Source organism: Mya arenaria, chromosome 2, assembly GCF_026914265.1.
Source record: "Mya arenaria isolate MELC-2E11 chromosome 2, ASM2691426v1".
NCBI lineage: Eukaryota > Metazoa > Mollusca > Bivalvia > Myida > Myidae > Mya > Mya arenaria.
In genome coordinates this window covers 54,991,759-55,005,103 of record NC_069123.1, presented here as the reverse complement: position 1 = coordinate 55,005,103, position 13,345 = coordinate 54,991,759, and the positions used below count along the sequence as shown (strand labels likewise).

General features: G+C 33.8%; 1 protein-coding gene across 1 annotated transcript; it reads right to left on the bottom strand.

Annotated features, from left to right (window-relative positions):
- Window positions 1-241: 241 nt before the first annotated feature.
- LOC128246626 (GTP-binding protein Di-Ras2-like) lies at window positions 242-10,800 on the bottom strand. Its single transcript, XM_052964929.1, has 2 exons — window positions 10,666-10,800; window positions 242-1,676 (listed from the first exon to the last, which is right to left on the bottom strand). The coding sequence occupies exon 2, from the start codon at window positions 1,104-1,106 to the stop codon at window positions 375-377; it is 732 nt and encodes a 243-aa protein (XP_052820889.1). The 5' UTR covers window positions 1,107-1,676; window positions 10,666-10,800; the 3' UTR covers window positions 242-374.
- Window positions 10,801-13,345: the final 2,545 nt, after the last annotated feature.

Here is a 13,345-nt window from a genome sequence, read left to right as displayed (position 1 = left end):
TACATTTTGAAAATATATTCAATAAATTATATAACGTCGAATTAATGCTCGAGCATTTGCTTTTCGTCTTTAAAATGATATCATTCAAAAGCAAATTTTCAAGCATTCAAGGTCATGAATATGAAAATTAGGATAAAAACTCCCCTTCGTTATATGACAGCATTGAGCGTATTTTTATAATCTGATTTGATTTCTAACTAGTTGACTGTTGCATTTCTTTAAAACGAAAACAAGTTTCACAGAAATGCTGATAAAAGCATCCAATTGATTACGTACCACTTTATTAAATCACATTGCATGTAGTGTCAAAACCGCTAGAAGACAATATTTAGTTTTCGTCGTTCATTACTCAAGAGCTACACAATCAAAAATGTCTATGAAATAACACAGTCCTGTCGGTGCTGCGAACGGGCGTGAGACTTTCGAGTCTTTGGCTTACTTCCTCGGCGAATAAGACTTCTGCTTCGACTAAATTTGCTTCCATTTTCACTAGTTTTATCGGCACTGACCTCTGCCTGGGATTGCACCTCCAGGGAATGTTCACTCAATCTGCGCGGCATAAAAGGTTCATTTATCTTTGCTCTTGGGTTCTTTGCTTTCTCCATCAGTAGTTTGAAGACGTCTAAAATGCATTCACCGTTCTTAGCAGAGACCTCCACGAACGCCCCACAGTTTTCATCGTTATACACCCAATTTAAAGCGTCGAATTTTTCCACTTGCCTGTTGTCCTCAAGGTCAACTTTGTTACCAACAACAACACACGGCAAGTCTTCATAATTACTTCTAGCTTCCTTGATCTCTTCCCACAATCGTTTGACCTCTTCAAAAGTCTCAGGCCTAGTTACCGAATATACTAGTATGAAGGCATGGGCTGTTGTAATCGAAAGGCGCCTCATTGCCGGAAATACCAACTTTCCTGCCGTGTCCAGAAAATCCACTATTACTTCCGCACCTTGAATAGTGTATTCCCTAGCATACAAGTCTTCAACTGTTTCGAGGTAAGTATCACTGTAGGTGTTGAACAGAAACCTTTTCAAAATGGAGCTTTTCCCGACACCGCCAGCGCCGAGAAATACAACTCTGTTTCTTTGCTCTTGTTCAGTCATAATTCCTGGCTATATTAGCGTTTGATTGTATATGTGGTATGCAGAATCCAGGCCTTTCCTATGACATTTAAGTAACCACTTATAGGGCAACAACTAAGCTGACTTCATGATTGCCAATAATTGGCATAAGCTAGATGAAACTGTAATATAAGGCCCATTTGTTTGACAGTTCTACCATTAGTGTATACATAATCTAAGCATTCCAAACTATGGAATATTGCGTACAATGTTGACATGAAACACCGTATTACGGGTTGTAAATCCGTGGCCTTTCACCTAAAAAGAAGTATTAGCACGTTGTAAATGAATTGTAATGTGACATTATTGCCGACTCAGAACTTCATGTTTCCCAGTAATTAATTTACATCAAAACCGATACATTGTTCAGAACAAGGAATATGTTGATGGGAATAACGTGTGAAACTAAGTCAATACGGGCGAAAGACATGTTATGAACTTTCCGTGTCTCTTTTCCGTGGAATATTCTCCCAAAGGACTGTTCTCTTGCTAATTGAAGCACCAAATCCTCTGTTTACGATCATTTTTGTTGTCAGCACGATACACCATGGTCTGAAATATAGGTCACAATCATATCACGTTAATAATCTTTGAATGAATATTGTTGTAAAACTGAACTATTAAAAAGGCAACCAGCCAGAAAGCTGCAGTAAATATTTATTATTGTGTTATATCATTCGGATTGAACAGTCCATATCACGCTACTATTGTTTTCTGTTCTCGTATCATGCTAGAAACCGTATGTTGAGTGCTTCCATTTTACGCATTGCATTTCATTCAAACTTTGACTGATCCTTCTAGTATACTGCATGGACAAAAACGTTAATCATAACCATAAATATATCTTTATGATAAACATTTTCGGGGGCAATTACTAAATTTAATATTGTCGTGCAATGAAGAAGAGTGTATCAAATGGTAATATTAGAGGCCTTGATTTTTCTTTATAAATGGATTTCTCTTTTCTCTTCTCACTTTATTTGTAAATATTCACTTTTAATGTGTATCTATGGCGACGTAGTCTTGATAATTCTACATCATCGACTGCTTTATTTTATATTTTTTTATGTTTACCAATGCTTCAAGCAATCGAGTTCATGAGTGAAGTGAAATGTTTCGAAGTGCTATGTAGCGTATTTAAGGTTTCTTCATATTTTCAAGCATATTTTGATGAACTCAAGAAGTTTAATAGACTTCTATGAATAACACAAAATATTCAAACTCAATTTACATAATGTTTTGTTGAATCAAGCTAAACAATTAATTTCTAATTGGTTAGTTTGCGCTTTTGTCAGATAATGGTGATATGTAGCTTATTGTGATCCGCCATGCATCTGTGGACATTCATCCGTATAGTTGGTCGGTTAAGTATATTGAGTGTCACTAGGGGAACGTTAATATCGGCAGCTATCCAGCGGTAACATTTAGTTACACACAAAGAACAAATGTCGTGCTCGATGCCCACTATTTAAGATGTTAGTAAAGGAAAACGTAGTCTATACTATGCGATAAAAGTACCAAATATGAAGTAGGAAAGTTTAGTAATAGTAACATCATATTGATTTTAAATCTTAATTATCAAGAAAGACTGAGCGAGCGAATCAAAAGAGCTCATCTTAGTCATCAAGAATTTACATAATATGTTATATCTGACTGATTTCAACATGCATTGAACCGAATTATGACGTCTTTTCTGTTAATTTTAAACGATAGGCGATTTCATTGGCTTGAAATGTTGTTTTTGTATCTAAAATACAATACATAAGAATATTTTTTTTTTTGTTATTAATAATTTAATCTATTAACATTTAAAAAAATATCATGCTTTAATTGTTGAACTTGAGTGTTGAAAGGAATGTAGAATTTTCATAATAAGATCGTTTCAACTAATCATCCTCTGATAAAGGCTCCAATTCTAACACATAGGGGGGTAAGAAAACGATGATTTTATACAGCTCACAAGGCCAAAACTGTTCATATTTATCCAGGTTTATTAACGGTCTATGTTTTGAACATTGATTTATCAAAAAAGTTCCAACTGACCGAATTACTGTCATAGACAAATGATGTTTTGTTTTTGGATATTCAATGTACTCGATACTTTCGAGTTTCGTACTTCCGCTTAGATCTGTCGAATTGCCTAGGCACGTTCTTACACATAGGGGGTTAAAGTAGTGCCAGAACACATCGACCGAATATAGGATCGCAGCTAGGGGTAACAATCGCACACATTCCCGTACATTGTTTGTTTCTTAGCTTGTTGTAGCACGTTTAACCGTCACTACTTGTGATAGATCTGATTATACGTCTCTATGTGTAACACTACAATTATACCAACAAAATGCGGTGATAACAGATATCTAGATTAAGAGATAAAGCTGTGAAGGGAAAATCATTATCGTTATCATAATGACATTATGTTATTGAAAAGAGATGTATTTATCATATGACTAACATTGCATATGACTATATTTCAGATGTAATCAATTTACAGCAATGCCATTTGAATGTAGTGAAAAAGACACGGGTTCCATAGAAAACACATTTATGAACAAATCCAGTTTTCACCTATTGAATAAACGCATAAAATATTGAGTTTAGCTGCAAATGGCTATCGATCAATGGGGAAAATAGTGTCTCGCATGTTGTGCATTTCGTAGTTTGGTCTATTAATTAATATAACCGATGCCATTGCTTTACAAGAGAGAATAGTTACGTGCCTGTAAGTTAAACTGGTGTTTGAGCGCAACGTTTAAATCCTCTGTAAAATAGGCTCCATTCATTTTCTGTCCTAAATATGGTTAAAATAGGTCTCCAAAATAGTATGTTTGACATCGACATTGATGAAAGCTATCGAACCCCAAACATTTACATATGACTGTCATTAAAACGTCTCAAACAGTAAATATTTAACATCGACATTGATGGAAGCTATAGAATCTTTAATATTTATTTAAGACGGTCAGTTAGCCGGGAAACTGGCATCATGCAACTTGAATTTTTCTGTTTGAACATTAATTTCATGCCTTGTGGTTAAATGGTTTAAATGGTTGTTTCAAAATTGATGTATTTTTGCTTGCATAATTTTTCTATTGTGCTATACGATATTGTCATCTAGCTACGAAAAGCACACTTATCATCGATGTCTAAAACATGGCCATCTGTTTCTTCATTATCTGATGCTTATATGATATCAGAAGAAATTCAAATAAACGTTATGACTAATACTTCAATTTGACTTACATGCGTGTGGCGTTGATGCTACTTTCGGTCGCAATGACAACATGATTGTCTCCTTGTACTTGTTCTTGTACAATGTCGGGTATATAAACTGTATGTCTGTATGTTTGTATGTCTGTCCGTCCGTCCGCCCGTCCGTCCGTCCGTCTGTCTGTCTGCCCAATAGCTTCTTAACTCAATGAATAAACGCCTTTAACGACAAAAGCTGTTTAAATCGGATGCTTAAATGGAGACCATAAATGTCGAGTAGCGTTTTGGATGGGTTGGTGATATAATCCCCACTAAGGAAGCCACAAAAAGCCGAACATTCATTAGGTTGCAATCTGAAAGAATTCTTAGCTCCTAGAGTGGTCACCTTTACAGAATCAATTACAATTTCTACGGGATTTTTGAAAACCATAAATTGAACTCAGGAGAAAGTAATAAGTTTATGGAAACCGGAATAATATCAGGCAATTATACTTATACATATTAGTTTGTTGGTGCGTCGTCATGTTCTTATCAGACAGATAAATCCTTTCCGGATATTATGCTTTTCGAAGAAAGTTTTTTTAATGTGCTTTATATTTTATCAATTGATAAACACTCGGTTTTCAGGAACACAGATGTTTTATTATGTTCTTGTCGTGGCGTCCATTTGCCAACCCCCTTATCAATATAATTATTATACAGATTAACGTTTCCCTGTATACATATCAGAAGATCATTTTGCGAACCCGGCTTCAATACTGTTTTCCTCAATTGTATGTTTATTATATCGAGTTGTATTTGTCATTTATTGTTTATTTAAACAATAAACGTGAGGTAATTTGAACAATTTGGCGTACATCGCTCTAAGGAAAATAAGCCAATTGGAATGCTATTTCTGAATAGTGATAGCAGTATGCATTTTTTATAATATAATTTGAGGTATTTTAGTTTTAGTTTTATTCTACACAGAAGGAACGGCCTATTGGACGTTATTCATAAACTTCCATATCTTGTTAAACATTGCTCTAGAATTGCAATGAGCATAATGATTGACAAAACGCTGATATAATGATTGATGTTTAGCACTCACGTTTGGTACGCATTCGTACTCTTTTGCGTTTAAGGATGATTGAAATAGTTAGCATGTTTCGCTGCCGTAATTGTACAGTTCGATTTCGGTTGTTCTTCATCTGTTTCCCTTTCAAGGTAGGCGCTCAATCACAACTTTGTATAGCCAAATCATAGATCCACATAAACATTATCTCTCACTTTGCACCAGTTATAATTGTAACAAAATTCACTGATCATTTGATTTACTGGATATTTAGATCAGAGTGGCACTGTGTAAGAGAAAAATATATTAAAGGTGACTTTACAGAAATAAATGCCTTTTTGCAATTAAGTTATCCCTCACCCGCTGCAAGAGTTGCCGGCGAGCCAAACATAAACACACGTCTGTCTTTGTGCTGCTTCATTTTCTTTGTCCTTTTTCTTTGTAAATCTTTTAAATGTCCTGATATTAGCCCATGTCAAAGAAGTATCGGTATACGACTGAATGGGTATAATAGTGTTCACAGATTGTCATGTACTGCGCAGTCATTATATATTTTGTCCACCCGAAATAGGCTTTATAATGTCGGCTTTTTAATCTTGTGAACCCATCCTGCAGGCTAATTGAATTTTGATGATGAAATATTCGATCCACAAATCGATGGACGTAGTCGTTGTTCAATCTTAAATCGGTAGTAAAAATCGCCGAAACCCAAGCAAGGGTTTTACTGTCCGATACTGGTTGTCGACGTATTAGACTGCAAAGCCCTTGCCCGGGAATGGCATATGTGGATGTCTAGGTATTGGACGTCGAATCCCCTTGCCTAGGAATGGTAAGTGTGCGTGTCTAGGTATTGGACTTCGTCCCTTACAAGCAATGGCATGTTTGGCTGTCGTCGTATGAGGCTGTAAAGCATCGCGAGTCCGGATGTCGACGTCTCGGATTGTAAAGCCCGTTCGCATCAATGGCATGTTCGGAAGTCGACGTCTCAAATTGCAAAGCCCTTGCCCATGAATGGCATGCCTAGGAAGGACATGTTTGGATGACGACGATTTCGACTACGAAGCTCATGTACAGGCATGGCATTTGTTTGCATCGATGTCATTTATCTTTTTTATTTTTTTATGTTCCCTTGGACTATTTCATCGAGCCTGGCGAAATGTATTGCGGTACTGCATGCCTTGTACAAATCTTTTTTCAATATTTTGTTCGATGCTTCTCTGAACTGATCAACTGGAATCTCAATCCACTAGGTAATGGTTTTATAACCTCATCGAAATAATGATGAGTACAAATCGATCATGGCATTGTCTACTGTAGTTTTACTTAATGAAGCTAAATTCAGAAATTATAATGTATTTGAATCTTCTTTTCAAACACGTTGAGAATAATGAAATCAGTAGCTTTAATTAAAATGAACAAAGTACTCTTCATCACGACGCTTTTGCCCAATATTACAACTATTCGGTAACTTGACAGTTCATAGCGGTATGGGTATGTATTTTCTTGCCAATCAAAGCTCTATTCCAATCTGGAAGTCTATTAAGATTGGTCGGAATGGGACTATATGGCCAAATGAGTAAAGTTGAGTTTAGTGAGTTTATGGATCTTGTAAATATATATGTCTGTTATAATGCTCTTCTGCTTTAGAGACTCGCACTCATGGCATATCACAAGTGAATAATAATGCATATGTTTAATTTAAAAGAGTGGTATGCAAACCAACACACAAATAGATAGAACTGCCTGTTTACATGGTATAAGCTACTCTCGAATGGGTAAACCACATCTGAATTTAGATAATTATCTATGTAACAACAATCAACGTCACCTAAAAACAATTGGTGCCGATTATCTTTTTGAAAATCGAACATTTGTATTATATTAGAAAATCGCTCTGAATATCTTAGTAGAAATATAAGCATGATGGATAATTCTTAACATATAGACTTCCTTGTTTAACAAATTCATTCAATGCTAAACAATCAGTAGGAAGCGAAGGATGAGATTTGTAAGCATTCTTGACATTTGATTGATAACAGACTGAACGCGCGGCTAACAACGTGAATAAAACATGAATAGCTTTTTATATTACATTGTTGTAAACAAGGAAACAATGCTGCTTTATTTGCATTTTCCCCGCTTGGTGAATGAGTATTTCCATGTTTGCTGTTTTGTTTAACTCCAGTTAATTATTTATTATATTTTCTGCGTTAGTTTCAATCAAAACATGTTGCCATCAGCCATAGAATTTGCATGCAAAGATGTATACCATTTCTTTATACATGCGATACATATCGATAAATATCAACTTAAATCAACATATTTTGTGAGAGAGGGCGCTGTTAAAAATGGCAACACCAAATAAGATTTTGACAAACTTTTGAGGTTAAGTGATAAAATGAGTTGAGACTGAGACTGAGACTTTTTTTTCGTATTTTCCTTTTTACAAACTCTTTTGCATGGGCTTTTCGTAAAAGAATATTAATATAATAAATTGAAAGAAAACGCATTAACAGACTAGTATTTAATGTCATACATATCCTGTGGCTTAGTGATCAGTTGACACTTGCTTGTTTTCTGTAAAATACAAATGTCCTAAATTTACAATTTAAAATTGAAGAATTTTGAATCTGAATGATTTTCGGTTACAAGTATTATATCGATCGCTTCTTATCATATATATTTTTATACAAAATATGGTACGTTTAAAACTGTGTACGTGCAGATAAGAAGCAGGAATTGTCCAGCAAAAACGGTTTAGTTTCTTCAACTGCATGCGTACTGCATATATATACTATTCACGAATATGTGCTATATGTTTAGCTAAGTGGATGTTACATCTATTTCTATGACCTCATGTTAATGGTTAGCGCTTTAAAAGACTTTATTTGAGTTGTTCAACATTGTGAAAAATTAACATTTAAATTTTAAATGCTTTTTTTCTGTAATTGTATTGGACGATTGATGAAGTGAAAGAAGTCGTATACATATAATACGCTACGGGTGTCCCCTGAGATCTTGGTATCGGGTGGTTCAGTTTCAAATTTAAGCATTTCAATGCTGATGATGCATTTACTGACCGTCACGTAATTTTTATTATCCGAATATTTGCGTGAATTTTCGCTGCAGTTGTAATTGAAGTTGATATTAGCTCTCATAAGGCTTACTGTTATTTTACATAGAGTTTATAGCTGTTACCGGTTGGAACCGATCATTTTTAGTAGCACTATCATATCCATATACATTGATAGTGTCAAGTAAACAATCTAATATTGACGTATTTACAAACAACTGTCAATTGTGATATAAATAACCGTTCTTTGTAGGGATAATCTGTTTGTTTGTATTGTACTTTTTCCAATAATATCTTGTCTTTGGATATTTTGAAAGCAGACATTTTGATCAGGGTATGTTCTTGTATTGATTTATCTGAATTATAAAGGAATTTCATTATGCTATTATGTTCTCGAATCATGACAACTACATCGTCCTTATACTCCTGTTTAATTATTACACAACTGGTGTTCAACTGTTTTTTGCGTCATGATTCCATGAGTATGTATTTTTTCTAAAACACATAACCTTGGGTATACACTGTTTAGCTTCATTGTAGTCAGAATGATGGGGCAATTCCGGCAAGCATTCAAAACCCATACACTTAGTTCCGGCAAACATGGACAGCTATCTTTAATCAAATTAGGTATTGACCAAATCAGGATTAAAAGTGTATCAATCACATTCGTCTTAAATTTTTTTCTTTGAACAAGGCTGTACGATCCGCTGCAGGCCACGATATGGGAAAATTACGTTTTATCTGTATTGCCTAGACGTTGTTATATTTTGGCAGTTCACTAAAAACTATAACATTTGTATAAACTTTGTCTGGGCGAATGTTATAAAGCTGAGTAATCTTCTGCAAATATAGAAGGCGTATAAAGCGGGAATGTATGTAAATATCTCGAATAAAAATACTTGTGCGTGCAACACAAATAATGATAAAAACAAAATAATTATGCAAAAGTCTCCACACAATATCAAATTCTTTTTGTAATTATCAATTTGATGTAAAAATATCATTTCGGACTGTCTGCGTGATCTCCTAATTCATAACAAGCCTAGACATCTTGAGGACACAACCGGTAAGTAACGAATTCTTGTGTAAGTAACGAATTTTGAAAGGTAATGTTTATAAGTTAAAACTTAACTATTTTATACTTTCAGTATATATTTTGTCATATTGGCATGACTTATATTTCATTACTGCTTGTATATTTCGCAAAGTAGATTTTGTACAAACTCATTACTTCTTATGGTGTATAAGGTTTTAAACCGTTCAAAACCTTTTTTTACCCACAATATGTCTTGTTTCAAACAATATTTAAAAGATATAAATTAAAGAAATTTGATGCGTTATTGTGTGTTAACAAAGGTGCCCGTATCATTTATACCCTATTTATACATGTGCAACATAGGAACACATTCCATTAAATCAAAGCAAATAATGAATGCTAGGACTCGTGCAAAACGACTTCCTGTTTTAATTGCAAATAGAAATCATCAGTGATATGCAAATTATTTCAAATAAATCCGTTTGAAACTATCACCGGATCGTGAGCGTGCGAATAATCAGTGATTTGCACATCAATGACCAATCAACGATGTAAAGAACTCGGGCATACTCAGATCATATAAGAATGGTATCACACAATATCCAATATACTTAGTGGGCATGTTTCTTAAACATAATGCCTGTGAAAAATATTGAGAGTGTACTGTTAATATAACTTGTTAAGGGAACAGTTGAGCTTTCCACATGTATACCTAAGTCACACTGTCATGAAATAGGGAATTGGTTACGAAACAAGGTGTAAATGCAAACTATGTATTAAATTTCGGCTGTGAAAAAAATGTTTGTTTCTTCCTTTTGATCTGCTTTACGTAAGCAATTAAAGGTGTTGTCTTTCTCATAAACGTTAACTATTTGCATAATAAAATTCATAAATATTTTCATTTATGCCATTTTGCAAATTTACCAAGCTTCCTAATAAAAACGTGATGAAAGACTTGAAATCTAGTTCTTATAATTGTGGAACCAAATATAGGCTATGCTAGTCTCTGTTTAAAAAAACAACTTTTTAACTTGTTAGTACAAACAACTATATAATATATATATTGTATAAAAAACGTATTCAGTCTGTACTTTAATGTCAACTTTTATAAACAAAAACAAAAACGCGGCGATATCAAACAATTTTAAAGCAAAAATGAACGTCTTACCTGACTATGAACCCATCGAAATAGTATGGTCACCACTTGCAAACACTGCTATAATAACTGCTGTGTTCAGGGCTTACAGCGTCATTTAAACAATACCAATAGAACAATTCCAGTTGTCAGTATAGGCAAACATTGTCACACTGGCGAATAGCAGAAAGGAGGAAAGCTTTGTGGTTAAACTCGATATCTGGTCTTAAAAGATGCGCAACTACTACTCCAATATTCCTAAAAACGAAACAGTTCAGCCGCTAGCAAATTTCTTTATAACTACTAAGTAAGGTTTTAAAATGACAATATGTTTCAATTATGGATAAACATCGGTACTAAAGCTGACCGAATTACCCTAGAAACTCAATAACGACGCAATGTCAGCAAAGTTTTGAAATGTGGGAAAATGACACATGGCAGGTTAGTTACTGTATGCAATTATTTGACCGCCAATGACAATAGTTCTTCGTGATTATATTTTAAAGCTGCACTAACACAGATTGAACTTTTTGACAAATATTTTATTTTTTGTCTTGGAACGAGCCAATTTTTGCGAAAATATATGGAAACCAGTTATATAAGACTGCTGACAAAAATTAGATTGCAGATTTTTATATTTAAGTTCAAAAATTGATGTTAAATGCATTTTTCTTAAACCTTTAGTAACGGTTTAAGCCATAAAACATTATTTTCGAAAGAAAATATTTTTGTCAGCAATAATATATAATTGGTTTGCAAAAATATACCCAAACAATTGCTCTTTCCAAGACAAAAAATAAAAAAGTTGTAAAAATGGTATATCTGTGAGAGTGTAGCTTTAAAGTTTATTATTCGCTTGTGTTTTAGTGCAAGCATTTTAACAACGCTCACCAATAGTTTTGTATTAATGCATTTATGTTCAAACGAACTCATTGACCAAATCATACCAGTCGCCATTTACTGAATGAAATATTTGACATATAAAAATTATTACAAATATATGTGGTTTAACAGTTAATTAGTAAGTAGTAACTTTTCGAGTGTATTTCATGATACATAATGTATGCAAACAATCTCACTGTTAAGGATCGGTCGGGTTTGCCTTTAAACGGGTTGCTTCAACATGATGAGTAAAGAACTCCCTACGAAAGGAAAAATTAGAAAGGTCCCTCATAAGTTGTTTATCTTCAACCAGTTCAAGTAGTGCGTATACTATGGTATTTGAATGTTCTCTGAAAAAAATGTTTAAACCAATTAGTGTGTGTGTTTCCCGGGAAGTTTGTATAACAAAGTCAGACAGTTTTAAAATATAATAAATATATGATTTAGCATCGAGACTTTGTTTGAGCAATTGGTTTTGTTTTTAATGACTTTATACGAATGAACGTTCTACAAAAGACCTGGTAATTAAACCAAACTGTAAATAAAATACCATTCAGGTGATTTAAATCTAGTGCTGCTAAGACCATGTTTTTAGCAAAAATGTCACACTGGGGAGTTTAATTAAAGTACGCGAACAAAAATATTACAGCTTTATAACATATATATATACACAGTATATTAATATGATTTATATATGGATTTGAGTGAAGGAATGGTTCTTTTTCCCTGGCTCATCTCCATACCGGACTCCAGGAGGACTCCTCTTCAGAACCTGACAGGGGAGTTTATGCCACTTTCTACGTAAATCCGATCAACCTAGCAAAGCAGTTATATAAAAACTTATGTTCCAATAAGCTGAAAGTAATAAAAAAATATTACTATGCAAATGAAAGTTCGCAAATCTTCGTGAATTGAACATTGATAACACTGGTAACACTTAAAAACTATTTTCATTTTCTTACTCATCGAAATCAAAAATATGCTAATTGAATTGGCAATACATTTCAGACATAATTAAAATTTGTTGCGGAAATCTTTGAACATGTGTGTCTTAACCTGTATATGCAATGAATTCGCAGAAATTGCTCCCAGTTACCACCAGTTGACATTGAATCTGGGCATACAAGCGTGTTTCTTTTAAATAAAAAAGTAGAAATCTGGAATTTCATTTAATGCCGCAGCTAATGTCATATTTCTTGCTGAATATGGACAATTTATTTCAACAATGCCGCTTTCACGGTTGCATTTGGTGAGGTACAAAGAAATGAAAAGATGGTGTTAACAACTAAATCGCATTCACAAAATTCCTGGATGGAAAGATTTCAAGTTATTTTTCTTAAGCCTATTTCATATTTCTTTAAGGTAATCTTAAGACGTTACATATATATATTTCTCTTTTTTGAAAGAATAGTCAATTAAGGAATTTTTCAGATGTCACTGCTTTTCTTTGAAGAACATATCCAAAAGCTGTTAAACGATTTTCCCACCCTCGATGCCTCAAATCATTTAACACTTGAACGCAAGCCTGTAGTTCTAATTCGATGGGGTTTTGCATTTCATGTCATTTTAAGTTTTGTTTGATAATTTTGTATAAATATTTAAAATTAAATTAGATGCGTCTATAATACGGGCCCGGTTGCATTGCTTAAACTGTATACTGATTTGAATATATCGATATGCTGTATAAACATTATGTGCTACTCTGGTCTGTTCTGTTATATGTCTAACATTTATGTCAATAAGAAACAGTTATCTATTCAAAACATTGAATTCATGTTTATTGTTGTGTGAACAAGTATGTGTTGTTTGTGATAATAAACTCCATTAAACG

Coding starts and splice junctions, on each gene's coding strand:
- LOC128246626 (XM_052964929.1), bottom strand. CDS start 1,106: ATGACTGAACAAGAGCAAAGAAACAGAGTTGTATTTCTCGGCGCTGGC.